Source organism: Emydura macquarii, unplaced genomic scaffold, assembly GCF_026122565.2.
Source record: "Emydura macquarii macquarii isolate MOO-44397 ecotype Brisbane River unplaced genomic scaffold, CSIRO-AGI_Emac_v2 contig_1348, whole genome shotgun sequence".
Lineage (NCBI taxonomy): Eukaryota > Metazoa > Chordata > Testudines > Chelidae > Emydura > Emydura macquarii.
Genome location: NW_027131485.1, coordinates 8,690,943 through 8,713,199, shown reverse-complemented (window position 1 = coordinate 8,713,199; position 22,257 = coordinate 8,690,943). Strand labels below are relative to the sequence as shown.

General features: G+C 40.5%; 1 protein-coding gene across 3 annotated transcripts in view; it reads right to left on the bottom strand.

Moving 5' to 3' along the window:
- MYH11 (myosin heavy chain 11) overlaps window positions 1-22,257 on the bottom strand; it is a 91,729-nt gene that overhangs the window by 47,223 nt on the left and 22,249 nt on the right. For all 3 annotated transcript variants that reach the window (XM_067551059.1, XM_067551061.1, XM_067551060.1), the window contains exons 4-5: window positions 12,257-12,284; window positions 2,410-2,512 (exon numbers count right to left, since the gene is read on the bottom strand). In XM_067551059.1, coding sequence (XP_067407160.1) covers window positions 2,410-2,512; window positions 12,257-12,284 — 131 coding nt within the window. The remainder of the gene's footprint in view (window positions 1-2,409; window positions 2,513-12,256; window positions 12,285-22,257) is intronic.

The window sequence follows — 22,257 nt, the reverse complement described above, 5'->3', positions numbered from 1 at the left end:
CAGGATCGTGGGAAAATTCATTCAAACTATGAAAATCTGGACACACACACGGAGAAAACAGTGACACTTGAAAGACAACCCTTTGTGTCAGACCTCATCCTCTTTTCATGGAGCTTGACACAATTAGGGTTAATACGTGTGAACATTGGTACTATTGTTGCATTTTGTCATGTGATACAATAACTAAATATTCCAACAAAAATCTTTTTTTGTGCAACAATAGCATGCAGATCTACACTCAGTGCCTTTAACACACAAACAGTCTAAGTTACTCACGTAAGCAAAAGATGGACCTTGCTGTAGTTGAATAATATGGTATAAAACAAACATCAGTATTATATTTGTGGTTCTTTTTTGTTTTATTTCTACATAAAAATAAACAGTTTCTCTATACAAATTAAACTGAGGGAAACAAATGGGAACAATCTGTTAGACATACCAAGAATACGACCATAGTGCACACACAGTTCATTGTAGAAGGAGTTGATCAGAAGGCCTGATCCAAAGCCCATTTGAGCCAGTGGGAGTCTGTCCACTGACTTCCATGGACTTTGGATCAGGCATAAAATTAATCCCTCAATACAAGCCAAAGACTTTTTTTTTTTTTTTTAAAGGATACATTCCTAAGCCGCATCTGGGACACTTAATGCATCCAGAGATTTTTTTTTTAAGTGAATATAAGTGCTGAGTCAGCTGCTCCAGACATGGAAGTCTTCTATTTGCTTATAGAACAGAGAGCAGTTTGGGTTTCTCCTCACCATTCTGCCTCAATCCTCGCTTGATAGGACTCACTTTCACGGGTGAGGAGATGGCCCAGAGATTGATCTAGTTCAGTACTTAGCCTTTGAGTCTTCCCAAAAGACTATTGGTTAGCACTAGCTGTAGTGGCAAAGTGGATACCTGGCAATTAGGAATGGCACTGAAACCATCAGTTCATCTCATGTATGCCACTGAACACTTACACATTTAGGGCCTGATTTTCAAAAGTGCTCCACCTCACAAATACCAGGCCTTCATTCTCAGTTTCTTTTCAGTGAAAAGTGCTGAACTAAAACCTTGGATACTGGAGTTCTCTATTTGTCTTCATAATAGGTGTAGGAAAGGCAAGGGCAGTGTAAGCTTTCCCACACTTGATGTGTGCGGTGGATACTTATCTACCAAGGACAGGAAATACTGTCTTTTTCACATAGTCTAGACAGCCATCTAATGATCCAACTTCCAGTCACTACCAACCTGAGCTAGATTTTTAACTGATGAGCTGAGAGAAAAAATGCTTCATATTCCATTATCAATCCACTGTCCAAATCTGTCAGTCCTGAATGCTGGGCCTAATGTTGCAGTCCTGATGCACTGAAATCTCTTACTAAATCAGGTCCATTGTGTCATAAATTTGAATTGCCACAACTTTTATAAAAAAAAGATGTTGGTAAAATTTTCAAAAGCCCAAGTCCCATTTTCAGCAGCAACATAGTCACTTAAGTGCCTGAGGCCTGATATCCACAAAAATTGAATCAACCTAGCTTCATCACACAGGGCTATAAAAATGTCATACTCTGAGGTAGGTTGGTCAGTTGATCTAACCCTGGCATAGACACAGTTACGTTGACAAGAATTCTTCTGTTGACTTAGCTACCGCCTCTTGGGGGGCGGGGTGGGGGGGGGTGTAGATTTACTACAATGAGGGAAGAACCTTCCTGTCGCTGTAGAAAGAGTGTATGCTACAGAGATGTAGCTGTAATGCTTGTAACAGACATAGCTTTTGTCATATGGAAGATCACTGGGACAAGGCTCCCAAGTGCCTAGTTGCTTTTCAAAATTTTACCCCTTGTCTAGAATAAAACAGCTAGGAAGAAGCTGGGAAACCTCCTAAAGGTCTAGAGACACGGGTTACTTATTTTAGTAGCACAATAAACCTTCTACTAAAGACAATGAATGCTCTAGTAGTTTAACTTTTATCTTTAGATCTTGCTCAAATACTTTCTCCTGAGAGAGCTGGACAATGTTCTTTAAAGGCTTTTCTAAATTTTTTATTTGCCAAGGGGAAAAGGTAAAATAAGGAACCGAACTCTCTCTGGAGCTCATGCAGTCCATGTTAGAATATAAATAGATGATATCCATATGGAAAGCTATGAATACTTCTCTTCCAGCAGAGTGCATTCTGACTTTGTGCCTAAGGGGATGTCAAACAAAGTTGTTGGTTTTTTTTTTTTCCATAAACATGGAACCATGACATAATTGTGTACTCTTAATATGTCAACTATTTGGCAAGACATTGAAGTAGCAAACATGTTGATCACTTAATTGATTTGCTGTTAGTATAGTTGGCTAAGTACAGTCCTGATAAACTAGAATTTAAATTAAATTAAAAAGGAAAGCAGTGAGCTATTGAATATGGAAGAGGTCACTTACAGTGATACTGGTGTCCTTCTTGCCCTTATGTGAGGAAGCAACAAAAGCCAGGTATTGAATGACCTTCTTGGTATTTTCTGTTTTACCGGCACCAGATTCACCTCTGGGGGAAGGCGATTTAAAAGGAAAACAAAACACAGATGACTTAGGTTCCCTCCATGATGTCATGTATTTAGGGTAAACAGTAAGAGCATGAATACTGTACCAATCAAGATCAGCATTCTACAGCAACCTGCGATCTCTCGCATGCCCCACATTCCACCTGACTTCAGCATGCCAGGAACACAGTATCAGGGCCCTACCTTTGTTCTTTTTGTATCTTGACTGGATATTGGTCCATTTAAGGCAATCCTAGGACATGATGCATGTTTGAAAGACAGTTCTCACTTTGGGAGTATTTGAACACTTATAAAAAGCAGACTAGGGAGGAGAAGGAAACGAGTTTGCCAATATTTTAAGGTGAATAATATAATTAACTACAAAGTGAGAATGAGGTGGGGGGAGGGAGGAACCCAACAGTAGTGGTAATAATAATTTGCACTTCCTTAGCTCCAGCATTAAAATAAACTAATTGCACAGATTTTATATAATCTCAGATATGGGCAAGATCCTGCTCCCTTTGAAGACAGTGGTGAAACACCCATTGAGCTTGGATCATCTGGGCCAGATCCTGGCCTCTATAGCAGAGCCTAAATGGCATAGTTCTAGTCACTAAAGTGTCTGTGAATTGGTGAAGTGGGGCTCTATTTCCACACTGTCTCCCAATGGGTTTCCAGATCAAATCTTTTTACAAATAAAAAGTCATGCCCCCCCGACAACTACCAAACCTGTAAAATCAACCTGGGATCTAGAAGCCAAGCTGAGTTCTCTCTGACTCCCCTGTAATAAAAGTTTTGCAGGCTAAATTCTTAATACATCTCTATAGCCCTTGTTTTCAATACAGATACAGGTGAGGGGCATATCTGGCCTTGAAACTGAAACTTAGCTCAGTCTAATGAGCATGTATGAGCAAGAAAATAATCCAATTCATTCTGCCCAGAGCTCTCCTGGGCTAATGGTCAAAGGCATTAACCGTTTCCTCTTGGCACTAACGTAAGCACACCTGACTGTGAAATCAGACCGTTGGGGGTATATCCGAGTGAGAGGGTACCACATTTACATAGTCACTTTTCAGAGTTGAACTGTACTCTAAATCCAACCATTCCTTCGCTATACCTAATGTTACTTTGCCCCACCTTTTCTAGATTCCTCTGGCCCCAGGTGTCTACACTGCAATCCTGGGGTGTAATGGCAGCTCGTGTAGACATACCTGAGCTAGTTTTAATCAAGCTAGCTCAGGCACTGGGGCAGTGAAGATGTGGTGGCCTGGGCTTCAGTGTAGGCTGTACAAACCTGCCCAGAATCCTGAGTAATTACATGGGTGGCTAATCTGTGCTGAGGCCCAGGCCATGCTGCCACTGCTTTGGTACACCAGGACCTGAGCTAGCTAGATTAAAACTAGTTTGGATATATTTACATGAGCTGTAGTCCACAACCTAAGGCTTCCCTCTGCACTCCTCTGGCCTGGCCATTTGAAAGTGCCTTAAAGTGGATGTGAAGAGAATTTAAACTCACTCTAATGCCCCTTTACGCTACCAAGACAGCATAAAAGGATCTTGATCTAACTGAGAATCAGGCCCCTTTGTTTTTGCATTAAGAGAATTTACAAAAGCAAATATATAAACTCTCATTGAAATAACTCTGATTCAAAGGATCTTATTAAATATTGCTGTATCAATTACAGTTCTCCTTTTCCTAACTAGGAAATATAAGGGAGTTAATTTTGTCTACTGAGGGACTAGTGATAAATGGGCATAAGGGAAAAAAAATGGGATGGAGCTTTGTTAGGCTTTTAAAATGGAACAACATTGATTTAAACCTTAGAAAACCAGAAACAATTTCTTCCTGTGGTAGGCACTACACCATGATGGTTCATTCTTGTTTGCAGAAGTTTAACAAGATTAATTGGGATTAACAAACTCCTTTTCACAGCACTGGGTTAGTTTGCACAATTTAGAAGACAGATCCCTCCCTGCGTGGGCTTCAGAGTTGAAACATTTCCATGTTTTATTGATAAAAATAAGTGTTCTGGGAATGATTCCAAGCTAAGCACACAAATTTGAAGTCTTCGCATACAGCATTTTCAAATAAATCTACCTTACAACTTTACTTTTTGGGAAAAATAAAAGCTTTCTTCTAACAAGTCTTGAGCTTTGAACTATTCCATTTATGAAAGGTTATTTGCAGTTCATCACTAAGTGAACTGCATTTCCTCTCTCCTAGGGCAACAGTGCCCATCACTTGGCTTTCTCCTAAATCCCTGGGAGCATTACCATATATGGCATCATTTTACTTGTAATTATCCTGCCATACTGCAGCTCTTAAGTTACTTAATATTTTGCTCTGTGCTCTCTCTCCTTAACCCTTTTCTTCCAAGCTGGCTGATCACCTTCCTGTTTTTTGCAGATGATGTGAGACTTGTTTACTTTATCTTGAAGTGGACAGTGAAAAGTTAAACATGCTCCTAAATGTCAAATGCTTATGCATGCAATAAAAACCAGATAGGATCACAGTAGCTAGGAATGGAGGAAAGACCTATTAAGTCATTGAGTCTGGTTATAAGGGATACAATCTCTTGATAAAGGATGTATCTAACATCCTACACTTGATCTTTGCTAAAAGGCCATGGAGATAGATGTGTCTGCTATCCATTAAGCAAAATAGGTAGCCTCTGTAATCTGAAGGGTACATCATAGCTTCAAGGCTTACACTTGATCCCATTGATAAACACCACATATATGTGATCACAGATATGTGAAAACTGAATATATTAAACTATGGAGGGCTAAAATGGCTTGGCCCAGATTCATCTTTCTCCCCTGCCCCATTCCTCCAACCATCTAGGTATTTACAGGGTGGCTTGTGAGTTTTGCTTGTTTGACCTACTGAAATCTTTGGTGGCCAGCATCTTATACGGTGTCCTTCCTGGAACTACTGATATTTAGCTCAACGCTGATCATGCTAATCTGTCATGACATAGTGCCCCAAAGAGTCATCTTCCAAAGCCACCAGTTCTGGACTGCCAGAAATATATTCTGTTGCTGTGCCATGCCCTACAGTAGCTGAAAGAATCTTTCTGTACCATGAGGAAAACATGGTACCAAAAAGTTTATAATCATCACTTCCCTTCCCAGCACCTGGTCACTGTCTCCCCAATTATAGGTTTCCAGGTGGGCTTTGTCTGGCAAGCATCTTTCAGGGTTTTAGGCTTAAACCCTGCACAAGGTCTACTCCACAGCAGAACCCCTGACCTCCCAGCAAGTGCCTGGCCCCTCTCATGAGGGTCTATAAACCTCAGCATGTATTTTTGGACTGTACACAAAAGTGGGAGTGTGGGATTCTAACTCCCAAAATCTGGCCATTGCTTTTTGATCCTGGCCCTGAAGAACTAGACAGACTGGTCATGTATCTGAGACATTCTGAAAGCATAAATCCCACTTCTCCATAGTAAATAGAGGCAGCACAATAACTGCAGCTGCAAAAGTAGAAACCCCCTCACAGTGGGCAATAAACATCAAATTAAGGTCCATCTTATGAGTCTGTGGAATACAAATACAATATTTCATCTACCATGCACATCCTTTATTCAACCTCCTCCCCATGAATTCTTCTCACCAAAGTAAAAACATATTGCTGAGTTTAGAGGCCCTGTCTGAAAAGCAGTCATTCTTTTATTGCTTAGTGGGGCTGAAACCTGCACCATCTAAGCCACTCTTTACCAGCCTTTGTCTGGTTAGGGACTCAATAGGGGAACGAAAGCAATACTGGCCCTGGTTCTCAGCTGCATTTCAGCCTCTTTTCACCAGTCTAGCAGCCAAATTGCCCTGCGCCCTTGTGGCTGAGCATTATACCAGCTCAGATGAATTCTGAGAGAGGTGCAGATCCAGAGTAACAGCCCTAAATTCCCAGAATATGGGTGGGTCGGGGTGTGGCTAGAGCTCCCTGCAGTCGGGATATTGTAGCCATGTAGGAAGCCTCTTTAAGTAAGAGCAATCCCTGGGTCTACTCTAAATTACACTGGGAGGTTGGGGGTTGGTATTTTCTCCATTGAGAATTGGAGAGGGGTGAAGGTGACATAAGGCTATCTTTGCCCCGCACTAACTGTTACTCTTGAGGCACAGCTCAGAATTGGGCCCACTGAGCCCACCATGAAACCGTTTGATAAATAGGTGTCTATGCTTGAAAGAGTCCAATCAGCCTCCATGAGCTACACAAGGAGTCTGTGTGGGAGAGAAAAAGGTCAGTATCATTAGCTCAGATGGGGGGAAATGGAAACACAGAACTAGGAGATGATTTAGGACAGGGGTAGAACTGAGATGAGAACCCAGGTCTCCTGAGTCCCCATCCAGTGCTCTGCCCACCAGGCCACAAATTTGCCTGCATTACCCTTTGAATGGGCTCTGATGCCTTGTGTGTGTCCGCTGTGCCCCTGGTGGGCCTGCAACCTAGGGAGGACTCTGCTGCCCAGGTGGGTGGTAAAGAGAGGTCACAACTCAGCCTCACCAGGTCTTCCGGGCACTAACTGCCACTTCCTAAACTAGACTGAAGAACGGTACCTTATAATATATAAAAATTAAAAGAAACAAATCTATAAAATAGTAAATAAAAGTGAAAAAGTAACATGGCTTGAATTCTCATGGGAATTATAGCAGGCACCCGGGAGTGTGGTTAAGAGCTGAACAACAGCCGCCTTTATGAAGTCTTGTTTTCACAGGTTCATAACGTCTCAAACCCACCACCTTTTTAACTGATGTTTTCCATGTTTTGTCTCTGCTTGAAGGGTGGGTTTGTTTTTTAAGTTTGAAGTCCCTTCAGCCAGTTGTGAGTTCAGGGCAGGGGGGAAGGGTGGAAAAAGAGCATTCTAACCACACCCTTTAGTTAAAATTACTGAAACTTGATACACTCAACTTCATATTGACATTGGTCCTAGGTACCTAACTCCCATGGAAATCAGCCCCATTGAAATCTATGGGAGTTAGGTACCTAGTGAGATTTTCCAAAAATGCCAAGCTACCTATCTCTATGCTCCTAAATACCTTTAAAAATCAGGCCCAGAGTTCTTAGTGAGGACTAATGTCTCTGTTTAGGTGTGGGGGAAAATTATAATGGATTGAGAAATCACTTCTGAGCATGTTTATTAGGCAACTACTATGAAGTCCTACCCATTTTGACATCTGTACACATTCGTCCCTTCTCATCAACTCTGACCAGTTAACTGAAACCGGAGCTGCTGCTGGGACAATTGGATGAGGGCAATTGTACAGTAAATGGCTCCTTGAAACATGCCCAATAAAATCGTCCAAAAAAATTTAGCATCGGAAAGAGAAGCAGTTCACAGGTGTTAAAAATACAGTAAAACTTTTTAGTCTTGGGAATTTGTGCTAAATTCTACAATATTCTGCAGATTCTTCATTTATCGATATATGGGATACTATGTTTTCCCAGTATAAAGCTACAACCATTGCAATGTAACCAATGTGTTACTATCTTTTAAACCCAGTCTTGCAGAAAACAATCTTCAGCCAAACAGCAGAAGTAGTAAAAAAGTGGGAATTCATCCCCTCTCCTCCAACTCCCCTAAATGAAGGGTAAATTTCAAACCCTAATTGGTACCATTTCCTTCCTAACACTGCTAATTACAGGCATGTCAATTAAAAAAAAGTAAAGAAATTATGCAATAATACATATATGTGCAATTTTAAAGTTACACAGTTAATTTCTTGTCTTCTTGTGATTAAAGAGTTAAGGTTCTGAGAGTAACATAAACTTGGCCACACTGCATATTTGTATTGGCTTCTATTCCTTTTTAAAATGCAGATCTTCATGTATTACTTTTTTGGTTGTACTCACACATATACACCTATAGGATGTGTAACTTAGCTGATACAGCATTGTTGTTGGAACTTTATTACCTTTGCATTTCTTGAATTGTTGCACTTTAAAATGTGCAAACTTGGAAGTTGCTTTCACATATATTTAACCTTTAATATAATTTTAGATTTCATTACATCAGATATATTTTAATTTTATTTACTTAATTTCAGCGGCCAGAAACTTTAGCTAATAGTCTAGGAACTCCTCAGCACCACAGTTTATTTCAGCGAGTTGACTGAAAATTATTACTATTAAAAAAACAAACAAACAAACAAAAAAATAATGTGCACAAACTCAGAACCTGGATCTACAACTAACTAGTAAAAAGAAACTGTCTGAGAATGGGAGTGTAGTAAGGAAGCCTGGTGATCCCGAGGTAATTGAATTGAATGTGGTAAGGAATGGATGCATAGAAGGTAGCAGTTCAAATTCAGAATAGATTCAGTTGCAAGATAAAATGTTTGTGGAGGAAATAAATCATTATAGTGAATTCAGTGAATTGGGAGGAAGTCTAATCAATGAGTGTGGAGGAAAGCTAGAGAATCCTTGATTTGTGCTGTTGTATCACAAACAGCCGTTACTATGAAGAAAATGCAAGCAACAAGAAATAGCTGATGTGACTGCGCAAGGATGTCTCAAAGATTTGAGGGTTAAGTGCCAAGAAAGAGAGAATGATAGCAAACAGATTAGATACAATTTTGTGGTATCCTAGGGAAGACCAAAAAAGCAATTTGGGCTGTAGTCACAGAAAGCACTCACCACTGATGAGGGAGTAAGAAACCTTTTCTATAAGAACCTTGTGGAGTCTGCACCTTAATTATTGTGTGTAGCCCAAGACACCTCAGTGCCAGGAAGATAGACTAGAAGGAGTTCAGAGAACAACAGAAATTGTTGGGGTGTTAGAGACTGATTTATGAGGAAAGATTAATAGAGCCAAGTGTATTGAGCTTGGTTTAAAAATGAGTGTACCCATTTAAAAGCTGTAAACACAGAGGATGGAGACATTATTTAGAGTGGTATGAAGGGATATAGCTAGTTGTGATGGGACTGGATGAAAATTAAACATAAGTGATAGGCAAGAAAGAGGATTTTTAGAAGCAGCAGTTTGGATGTACTTGAAGATGGGTGAGATTAGTACTAAAAGGACCCCAAAAAAGCAATTGCGACAGTCAAGGCTAGAGATGCAGGCATGGACAAACAACTTGGCTATCAGGACAGAAAGGAAGGGGTAGATTTTTTTGAAGTGTACTGGACGTTTTTTGAGCTGTTTAGGCAGTGGAAGATTCTCCCTAGGGAAATGGTGCAAGCCCATAGAACAGGCTATTTAAAACTAGATTGGAAAATTTCTGCCTGTATAGATGTTTTGTCTGCACAATCCTCAACCAGTATCATGAATAATCCTAGTGGGCAGGGGCCTCTACTGACAGTAAGTGGAAAAATGGAGAGGCTGAATTAGAACACAGACCATGCCCACTGAGCACTAAACATCAGCAACAGAATTTTCATCAGCATCCAAAAATACATTCACATATGCAAATAGGCACTTGTGGATACATAGTCTTTGGTTGCAATTAAGGTTGGAAGGCTTGGAAATTTTGAGTCTACAGAAAAGATCCCAGATCAATTTTATGAATGCTTCAGTCACTTTTGGATATTTTAAGCAAAAGGACAATTTCTAGCACTCATGAAATAATGCTCATTGCTGGTACTCAAGTGCTCTATAACTAAAAGCCTAGTGATCATTTTTTTCTATTCAACCAAATATGGCCAACAAAGCTGATAAAATAGTTACAGTGCTGCAAATATATTTAGCTTTCCTAGTGTTTTTTGAACTAAATGAAAAATGCTGGTATCAGAAGCCATGTGTTATTTTAAAGTAAGGGCCACAATCTTGCCAGCACACAAGAATTTTAGTATCTGGAAAATCAGCTACTGTAGTTGCAGAATGGCTGAGAGAGAGAATACCAAGCAGACTGGAATCTCTACATTTTATATATTACGGGTGAGATCCGATAAAGAATCCATTAACTTTCCACTGGGTTGTGTGAAATCTAACAACTTGATCCAACTTTGTCAGCCAGGATTAAGAAACCTTTGATTTCCTGCACATACAGTATGTGACTGTCAGAAATGCAACTTTTAACAAAAAGGCATGGGTTAATAAGAGACTTCTCCTCTAAAAATGCAGACATTCAAGAGTTAAAACAGGAAGCGAGGAGACACAAATGGAAAAATAAACTAAAGCACAAGAATGGAAGGAGCAAGTGCATATCATAAATTAGTCTCCATTAAAATGACAAGTCTTGTCCTGGAAAAATGAAGTCAATGGACAGTTTATAGTGCATCATTAATATTCCAGGTATTTTTTTTTTTTTTTAAAGTCAGCTAGGGTCACATTCTCAGTTGCTGTAAATCTGTGTTGCTCCACTGAAGTCAAAGCCTCACTCATCTGTACCAGTTGGGGATCTGCCCCATAATTTCACCCTTTCGTAGACAGCATAAACTTGTTCCAATGAGTAATTCTCCTCTAGAGCATGCATCAGTCACTTTCCAGGGCCTATGAGACTGGTGGTCAATAACACTAGTTTTAGAAAAAGCAATAGAGGTACATGGTCATAGATTCAAGAAGCCACACTTTGATGAGGTGATCTCCCAAAAGAGAGAGAGAGGCTTTGAGTATGACTTTACTATATGGTGTTGAATCCCCACAAGCTCCTAATATAACCAGTATAGGTCACCTTGAGCAAATGATGATTTTTATTTATGAACCACATCTCCCACCCCCTATTCCCACTCAGACTAACTGGCTGATGCTTAACAAACACAATCTAATGCAATAAAAAAACTGAAAACATCCTCAATGACATTCAAGCAAATAAAACCAATTGACGGGCTGCAGCCTGACAGAAGGAATGAGGAGGAGAAGGTCACAGATATAGAATCAAATCTAAAACACCTGACAATGTGTGTTGTTAAAAAAGATGAAGGAACAAACAGAGGGATTGGAGTGTGTAAGATGTTCTGCACAGTAAGGCCCACCTTGCAACCAAGGCTCAACCACAGAATCTCTAAAACCAACTGCTGCCTGAGCACAGACCATCACCAGGTCAAGGTTTTGAGAACAGCCAAGACTTAGACCAACTGGAGTTTTAAAACCAATATCTGCTTCAAGTCACTCTACTGCTCTCTAGGATGGCAATGTAAAGAATGCAGAGCAGATGTACTAGGGTCAGAGTCACTGAGCCCACTGAATTAACATGCTGGTGCATTCTGCAGACTCCAAGCAACTGAGGAGCCCTGCTATTACAGAGTTACTGATGGGCTTGTGCTGATCTTGAGTTTTTCTCAGGACCGATCCACCTACAGCCTACACAAACTACACAAGTAGGGGGCAAAAAACAACAATGAAACATGCACACGGCCCATACGCTTCTGTACTAACACCTGACTCTGGGTTTTCCATTAAGCTACCAAGAGCAAAAAAATGGAATGCAGCCTAGCAAATATCCATGATGCTTTTTGTTCCTAAGGGTTTCCTCCAGCTCTCCTATGGAGTTCCCAAGATTTCTTGTTTCCCCCAACCCGCACAGAGTTTGCCCACCTACACTCCTCACAAGTCCTCTTGTAAACTCTGAACTTCAGAAGATCATTGAAGTTATTAGTTTTGGACCGTTGACATATTCCTCACACAAATAAAACTGCCTTGTAATCTGATCAATTTAAAAATAGTTAAAAGCCTTTCACTGAAGGTTGGATCCCAAGCCAAGGATGATGAAGGGACTCTATCCATTGGCTTCAATGGATTTGGAGTCAGGCCCTGAACGAAGACAAATATCAGAACCCTGAAATATACTAAAAGAGTGATTCTACTTACGTGCACAGAATGGACTGGTCTTCTCGATCTGTGAATAAAGAGAGAAATCCATTGATTATACAAGAAAAGTTGTATGCTGACAGCTAGTTGCATTTACAAATAATTATTTTGAACCAACATGAACTTCCTAGACCACCAAAATCTGGTGATCCATGATCAGTCAAAAATAGTGGGATCACATCTCAGCCAATTTGTCCTAATGTTTAACTAGGTACCCCAATACAAGGATTTTGTACAAAAAGAACAAAAGGTTAAATATTCAAACAGCTTTTCAAAAATTCAATTAAAGATAAAATGAGGATGTACACAGATCAAATTCTGTAAGAGAAGATCCTAGTGCTGGAAAAATTTCAAATCCTGAAAAGAAGTTTGTACTAATACAAGCCTCCTAAGACTAAGTAAATAACCCAATCAATAAGCCACTTAAAGCTAAATGATAGTCAGTCATGCAAAGCTTTAACAGCTGGAGCTTTGGCAGTAGAGGAATTATAAAAAGTTGGGAAGTGCAAATAGCCTATGTAAAGTGTTCTCTCAGTTACACTTCAGCTCTAGAGGGGACTTCTACCAGGAGAGATGAGGACTGTGAGACAGAGTGGGGAAGGAGCTGAACGAATAGTAAAGGCTGTGGGGAAGGGACAGGAGAATATGGCTCATGACTGAGGAGCATCAGAGAGCATAGAAGAGGTTGAATGGGGAGCACAAAAGAGTCAAGTGTGATTTAGGGGTCAGAAGTATCAACAATGTTCTGGACCAGGGCCAGAAGGGTACACTAAATTAAACTGAAGAGCATAAGAAAGAGTGTAAAGGGTGTCAGTAGGGCCAGAGGCAAATAGTGTAGCTGGAGAGGGCTTTTAATCCATAACAAACCCTGGAAATCACCTATCGACAATTAAATTCAAAAGAAACTGACTAGGAGAACCCACTAAACAATGCAAAACAAAGTTTAAAAAAAAAAACCCCAAACCACCTCTGTGGTGATATTGTGCCCAGGGAATCAGCACAGTAATTGTGCTGTAAAAACCTGAAGTTCAGATTTCAAAAATAAAAATGCAAACTGAAGAACAACAATCCAGAAGTGATCACAAAGAAATACAGACTAAAATTTCAACAGTTTATCTGATTTCAGCCTGATAAGGTAGCTAAGGAGTAGTAAGATACAGTAGGAAATGTTGAATGTCTCTTGGTCCCATCAATTCAACTGAAGTTGCTGTGCTGAATCCTCTCAGGATGTACTGACAAACTTAGTCGGACGCTGATCTGCCCTACACAGAATACCAGTAACTCCTATTGTCTTCCGTAGAAGTTACTGGTACCCATGAGGAAAGAATCAGGGCCCAGAGCCTGTCATTGTCATCTTTCATTCTCCTACTCTTCTGCCACTTTGTTCGAATTCAGAACATCACAGTTTAGCATTTTATAGGATCCCTATCTACAGTCACCTGCATTCTAGGATAAACATTCTGCTAATTTGTGAACTGGCATCATGTCAATAAAACAAATGCACATGAAGTCTATTGAACCAAATGTGATTGTTGAGATGTTTCCAGTCAGGAATATTGGAACAGCTATTCACCCTGACATGTAGAGCCCATAATTCAGGGTAGAGGTCATCATAAAAATTCTCTGTGCCAAGTTATTTTTAAAAACTGAAAAATAATGTAGAGGATCATGTTAGGCAAAATTCTGGTAACCATAAAACATGTCAGATGCTATTGCCAGTCATTGGCAGCAAGAGTAATTATGCTGAGGGCTCAACTTCCACTAGTCTTCTCTGTGGTAGACCCCAAGGATCAAGCTAAACCAAGTTACTTGACAGATTTCACATGATCTTATCACCACAGTATAGACATGTTCTCCATGGCTGTTGATTATGAGCAGAACCATCAAATACACTTCAAATCCCAATTTGCTAAGAACTAGGCCAAATATTCATTCATCAATTTCCACCATGTAAGAGTACAGCTATAGCATATTTCTCTGCAGCAGAGTCCAACAGGATTGCCTGTATTGCCCTCTACATACCCATAATGCTTACTGCTCTTCATTCAGACAATGACTATAATCAAATCTCATTCTTCAGGGCTTCAGCCAATTGCCCATAAGGGTCAGGTAAGACATTTTTCTCCCAATGCAGGTGTAGTCTGTCCCACCTCCTCACCCCCTCTCTCCTTTGAAACATCCGAGATTGGTCACAGCTGGAGAGGGGCACTCTGAGTGGGGCTCACTGGGGCTCTGAAGTGGTACAGAGAATTCTTTGTTCAACACCTGGTTGGTGGGTCTTGCACCCATGCTCAGGATTAAACTGATTACCAGATATGGGGCCAGGAAGGAATTTTCCCCCAGGACATATTGGCAAGGTCCTTAGGTGTTTTTGCCTTCCTCTGCAGAATGGGGGCTTGAATCACCCACTAGGACTAGCTGGGCATCTTTCTCTCTCCAAATCAATTCCCTGGCATTTTCAGGGGCCGCAGGCATTGCTGGCACCTTGATCCCTCCTGTTCACTGCATGTAGCACACAACAGTTTAATCTCTTGAGGACTGAAGTGCTTTAGTTTAACTGAAGTCAATGTAGGCTCAACATAGGGGTAACTGGATGAAATGTAATGGCCAGTGCTATACAAGAGGTCAGACACTAGATGATCTAATGGTTCCTTCTGGGCCTAGCCTTAAGCTCTATCTATGACTAGTATGTTGTAGCACCAGTGTTTAAGATTGTCCTACATTCCCACGTATGCACCCAGTGGCAAAAGCAGATCCTGAGAATCTCTCCTCCATAATATATACAGTACTATTCCTATTGCCCACAAAGTCTCTGTGTAGAGTTTAACACGTTAATGGTGTAGCATCAATGTAATCCCCTATATTAGGAACTGACTATTGATTAAATTTAGAGCCAAATCCTAAAATCTTTTCCCAGTTTAAATTCAGTCCTTAATCATGCAAAACTCCCATTCAGGTCTATGGGAGTTTTGCCTAAGTAAAGGCTTCAGAATCTGGCCTCTGGAACTTACAGTGAGAAAACTTATAAGAGCCAGGTATGTTCACACTGTATAGGACCTATTTCTGTGAGTAGCCATTGATTTCAGTGGGAATGCTGGCAGAATAATGCACTGCTTAGCATGAGTTAGGATGTCCGAATCTGGTCATTAAACATTATCTTTCAGAAACAAAACGTGATAATGAAATGAGCAATTGCGGAGACAAAATTAGTTCTTAATTCAATTTCTCAAAAATTGAGTGGTTTTCCTGCTGACTATATATTTGTGCTGTAAATGCAAGGAAATTATTTGTCAGATTCTACATTACCAGTTATAAGCTATTAAATAACAAAATTAGAGGAAAAAGGGCATAGCAATTTTTTAGGTTTCTGGAGGTGCAGCACTCAATTTTTTTTTAGAGACGTGTGACATTCTGACAATCATTTGACATTGCTAACAGAAGCTGGCTTGTTTTAACTGTGGGAAATCATCTTATTTAGGAAGACAAATTATCATGCAGTACAAGTATATTTACAGAATTGTGCGTGAATCTCTGTTTTCAAGATTCCTCTTTAAGCATTTAAACATTTTGTATCCTCTTAACTTAGTAGCAAAACACACATAATTAATCAACAATGAATGCTAATTAATACTGTATCTAATTAATCAAAGCTTTCTGTACTATTATATACATATGTATAAACATGTTGCAAATGAGGGTGAAGTTAGCCTCTGAAATTTGCAGGATTCTAAACTGACTTCCAGATCACAAATCCAGAAAAGGTAATAGCTGATTCTACTTCATCATAAAATAATACAAAAAGAGCCTGCTTCCGCTCCCATTCCTTCAGTGGTGCAGGATCAGACCCTGCAACAATAATAGTCTTTTTCTTTCATTGAATACTCATGCTGTAAGTAGCATATTATAAAAGCTTTAGTTTGTACATTGTACATTGGTACAAACTAAATAGCTACATTTATTTTACTAAGATGCTGGTTACCAAAAGATAATATGATAGGCCCCCCCGCACCAAACACTTTTGATAAAGGGATTAAGGGGCCATCTTCAGTTCCTATTGAAAAGTGCATTGGACTAAGACTTCTAAGTAGGGCTGAGTTGGACTTCTTTTAAGTTGGACGATAGAATTTTTGCTAAAAATAGAGACTGTTGTGCGTAATTTGAAGTATTTGGTATTTATTGATAGTTGCATCATAAAGCCATAAATACCATAAAGAAAACAGAACAGTAACTCCTAGAACAGGGCTTCCAATGGAATTTCTGAGCTAGGGGACGTGAGAAAATACTTGATGGGATAAGGGAGTCCAAGATTTTCTAACCATCTCTTTTCTTCTCCCCATTTTTCCTTCTGTCTCAATTCTTCTACTACTAAAAAGCACTTAAATCTACATTTTAGTGGTGTCCTGTGCTCAGAAAGTCAGTGCCCCTCACTCACCATGGTCTTTCCTCTGCTGTCTCGATACTGTTATCAGCCAGGATTATTACAGTAGTGTCTGCCAGCCACCAAGAGTGGCACCCCATTGTACTAGGCACTGTACATATAGAGTATCACTCTCCCTTCCATGGAGAGCTTACTGTCCGAATAGACAAGACAGACACAGGCTGGGGGAAGGGGTAGAACACACAAGAAGAGTGAACAATGTGTGATGGTAGCAAACATCATGTTAGTTCCACAATTATTTGTGTGTAGGTGGGTGTAGGAGATTAGTTAGAAGGGGATAAGCTAAATGGACATAGAAAGGAAGGGGGATGGGACAACAGGGAAGAGGGTGAAGCAGGGCAGGTAGGTGAAGAGACAGTGAGGGAGAGGGTTGGAGCAAGCAGCCACTCAGCAGAGGGCAGATGCAGTCCAGTCAAAACTGTAGAAAGTTCTCTGAATGGCCAGAGGTCACTGCTTTGGCTGCTTCTGTTCCTACCAGCCAAACTTTTGGCTGGCTCTTCTCTATGGGTTTCCCTTAACGCTGCCTGGGGGGAGGGGGGACACCACCTGTTTCCCAGTGCTCCCAGAGTGTGTGTGTCTATGCGGGGGAGAGAAGCACATAGTTCTGGGTCCTGCAGGTGCTGGGGGGAAGAGTGGCCCCATTTGATCTCCTCCCCTAAGTGCAGAAGTCCCTGCTTTGGCTGCTTCTGCATCTACTAGCTGTAGTCTGGCTGATCCAAGAAGACTGTAACCTCTGGGTGTTCTTCTCCTGTCCTGACGGACATCACCAGAAATGTCCTGTGTTCTCACCTCTGTTCTGGGTGTAATTTGTGTCAGAGAGCACAAAGTGAAGCAAAGATGATGCAGCAGCTCACGTTTCTCAGAGGCACACCACATAAACTAGCATAGGTGTGTATGTCAACACCTGAACTGAAGCGTTGTGGGAAGAGAATTATGAGCGTGGAGGGGAATTTGCACAAGGCACCTATAGAATCCTGTAAAATCACTCATGCATTGGCCTCAGGATTTATCCCCATCTAACCCCCCCTCACCTGGCAGCCAGCCAGTCATTAGACTGTCAGCTCCATCTTATTGACCCATGCAGTTTCTCAGTCCTGCTAATCCTCTTACTGACAAACTGTGCATGCATGAACAGAGATTTCCAAAGTTACTTTACATCAATAGATGACACATCAGCTGTTCTAACACAGGACAAAAGTTAAGGATGAAGAAAGTTAGGAAGCCCGTTAAGAGCCATCCTTTCCTTGGAATTGATGGTCAGACCCCAACATGTTGTGTCCTTCTAATAATGTCTCATTTACTTTTAGAAATATCCACTTCAGTTGCTATTTCTGCCATTGATAGTGAGAATGCTTATCCTCACTGCCCTTTTGTGAGAATACTTATACATGTGCTTAACTTTACTCATGCAAGTAGTTCAAGTTGAAGGATACTACTCACGCAAGTAGTTAAAGTGCATAAGCGTTTGTAGGATCTGGGCCTGTGTTTGGAAAAAAAATATCCAAAATATTTCTTCCAGGGCCCAATGTCCATTTGATTCATAGCCCTTTGTTCTTGGATTTGACACTAACTCAATCTTGCTATAACCATCTTCATTATTTCCTTTAGAATTTTGGAAACCTTATTTAGGTCTCCTCTTTTTTTTTTTTTTTTTTTTTTTGCAGAGAATACAGATCCAGTTTTTTGCCCTTAAAATCATCCCCACTTCAAGTCTTTCTGAAAACCCAAGTTGTTTTCTCTAGAAGCTATTGGGCTGTTTTATTGATATGCCGGCTTGTAACTCTTGTGAGCCCCATGGGTCTCAATAGACCAGCTAGTTCTGCTTAATCACAAACATAATCTGATGGTTTATCACAAGGAAGCAGCAAGTTGGCAGCTTTACCATAAAAGGAGAAAACAGACTGAAGCTGTGATCAGACATTGGCTTCTTTACATTTATTACTGGCTACGCTGCCTAAAGGGGATGTTTCTGATGCAGTCCCATGAAAGTCACAGCAGGAAGATGGCTTTTCACAGCAGCCCCCTTTCACCATTTTAACTTATATAATATTAATCAAAACTTTAAAGGTTCAGGTTCCCTCCCTCTTCCCCCACTTATTAACTAGTTTATTTTCTTTCATTATTTTTAAGTCAAGCTTACAAAGTAATACAGCTTTTCAAACTGTTTATTTCATGGCTTTTTATATAAAAGAAACAAGATTACTGAATTGGTAGGAGGCTGTAATAGTCTCCATTTCTGAGTCTTATGGGCAAAGCTTCCACATCCACATGCAAGCTTTATCCAATTGTTACTGCTACCCAAGATGGCTTTGCACCTCAGCATTGGCTATTACTACTAACCTGACATCTCACTCACTCTGTATTTACGTCCAATTGCCTTTTGGTTGGGGTAGGAAAGTGGGAGAAGGCGTTATGAGAGCTATTATTCCATTCTGGTATGGGAAAAACAACACTTGTTCAGTAAATGTAGCTATGTAACTGTAAGGCTGTTTTCTACGTATTGCATCTTTAAGTGTAAGGTTAGCCTGACAGTTTATCGGCAGGATGTTCAGTATTACTTCTCTCTCTCTCTCTCTCTCTCATGTAGACTTTATATTTGTTCTTTTTTTTGTTTCCTTTAATCTAAAAGAAAAGTCAAAAGCAGTAAAAGTTCATGACTGCTCTCTACAGTGATAGACTTGGCATGTTTCTGTGTTATCTGAGCAGAGTCAGAGTATGCACCAGGAATTCTTCTACCTATGCACACACAGACGAAATGGCTACATTCACCACTGGGGCAGTGGGGAAATCAGATAATTGGCATTGGAACTGGAGAGGCAGAAGAGGAGATCTTGCAAAACTATGTTTTGCAAATCTGGGCAAAGTCTTAACAGCATAGTGCTTTAAGTATGTACTTGTGCTTAGGGACAGCCAATTTGCACTTCACTTCATAGTTCTGAACACTTTTTCAAATTCACAAGGCTACTTCTGAAATCAAATGGGCCATGAGAGATGCAGAAAACATTTTGAAAGACCCCATTGGTGACACAGATCTATCTCTATGCCATAAAGGACTTCTTCCACTTTTACCTTTGTAAATTTTGGCTGTTCCAATATTAGCACACTGGACTGTAAAGTAAAGCAATGCTACAGCAGCTGGCTCCTGTCCTGCTTTGTGTTCTGTCCTGTCCGTACAGTACTTTATTCACCTCAGTATATTAGTTTTTTTCCCCCTGCATTATAAAGAGCAGGACACTTGAATCTTTGATGCACTGCCACACATTGCATTAACACTCACTAAAGGCTCACCTAAAGAGCACATGGGGGGGAGGGGGAGGGAAGTGAGGCTGAAGCACACTGAGTGGATAATGCATTCAGCTCAAGAGGTGCATTTCTTTGTCTTAGCGTGTAGTGGGTTTTTACCTGCAGTTCTCAAGATGCTTGTGCAGAAGAGTATCTTTCTGTGTTAACAAGGATCTGTGAGATAGCAGGATAAATAAGGGGGAGTGAGGCAAAGATTCCATCGCCGGTAGATGATATGCGTTGTAGAAAATGTGTAAGTGGTTTAGGAGCCCCCATCATAATCCCAACTCCTTGCACGCTGATACACCTATTCAACTAATGAGGAAACAGAGGTGCTCAAAGGTGCAGTGATTGAGCCTTAGTCACACTGCCAGTGACAGTTGATGCTAGACCAGGGTTGTACAACCTGCGACCCAAGGGCCGTATGCAGCCCATCAGGCTTCTGAGTGCGGCCCACGAGACATTTGGTTAAAAGTTGCTCACATGCATGAAAGACTCATACAAGAAGCGCACTGATTTGACCATTTGTTGAATTTTTGGCAATTATTAAATATTTTTGTTATTGTAATATTAAGTAACTTTGTAATTAATATTTACATAATCCACTGATAATTGATTAATTTAACTAAATTCCTTAATTAAATTAACACATACAATATTTATTTTTTAATATGGCAACACTGCGCCATGCTTCCAGCTTCAGCCTACTAAGCATGGCAGTGTGCTACTGCCTCAGGTCGTGAGTGGTTGTGCTTACCCATATTACTTTTGCCAGTAATCTGCCCTTAATTTTATCATGGATCGCTTTGTGTTTAAGTGGTGTGATAGAGACGGCGGAGAATCAAGTGCAAGATCGAAAGATACAGAGGAAGACATAGCCGTAGTTGCTGTTGCCAAAAAGAGGAAAATAGGTGATGAGGGCAGAACAGTAAAAGGGAGCTGGGAGCTGGCTTATTTGTTATTCAACAGAAAGGGAAACCATTTTGCTTAATTTGCAACAAAGTGATATCAGTTGCCAAAAAATACAATGTTCAGAGACATTATGGAACATGCCATTTCTCTCATGTAGCAAATTTTCCGGTAGGTTCTCCCCAACACGCTCAACAACTTTCAAATCTGAAGGAAGCCATGAATACACAGAAGCAGGTACTTAGACGAGCATTAAATGAGAGCAACGCAGTGACTTTGGCTAGTTTTCCTATTGCTTGGTTACTTGCAAAAAATGGAAAGCCATTCTCAGATGGCGAATTAGTGAAACAGTGCTTTATCGAAGCCTCAGATGTTTTATCTGATGGATGTAAAAACCAAGAGGAAATTATCGGACTTGTTAAATGTCTGCAACTCAGCAGGCGTACTGGGAGTCGCAGAGTGAGCAACATAGCTGCTGATCTGGAAAAGCAGCTTTTCAGAATTATACATTCAAACGAGGCCATTACTATAGCGTTGGATGAATGCAAAGATATTAATGACGTTGCTCAGCTCTGTATCTGGATTCATTGTGTTGACAGTTATCAAAATGTGACAGAAGAATTTTTAAATCTCTTGGGAGTAAATGGGTGAGCACAGGGCTCAGTTTTTTTCGAGGCATTTACTGATTTTTTCAAAGAGCACAGGTTACCTTTGGAAAAAATTGTATCAGTTACAACAGATGGATGCTCCTCTATGACAAGAACACACAATGGATTTGTGGCTTTGTTGAAAGCTTGTGTACCTGACATATTTGGTCATATTTGTGCTAAACTTGGCAAAGGAGACAGACTGAAAGCTGTAATGGACAAAGTGGTACAGATTGTTCATTTCATACGTGCTTGCCCCCTGCATCAATGTCCATTTGTGGAACTTTTGGACCAAAATGAAACAGAATATGAAGATCTCGTCGTGCACACCGAAGTGCGCTGGCTAAGCCATGGTAAAGTAGTGGACCGCTTCCTGCCACTTCTACCAACTGTCAAGCAGTTTCTTGCTCAAAAATCTCAAATGTACCCAGAGTTAGAAGATGAAAACTGGATTTTGGAAGTGTCTTTTCTCAACAACATCACTAGTCACCTGAACACGTTGAACGAGTTATTGCAGGGGAAAAATCACCTCTGGCCCACACTAATTGTTAGTGTCAGAAAAATAATGCTACAGCTGCAGTTGATGTCCACTCGGTTACTGTTATGTGACCTCACTCACTTCCCAAATTTGAAAAAAATGCTGGACAAACGCTCAAATCAAGGAAATGAAGAATATGATCCATCAGTTCACATGGAAATGCTGTCTACATTGGCAGAGTGTTTTG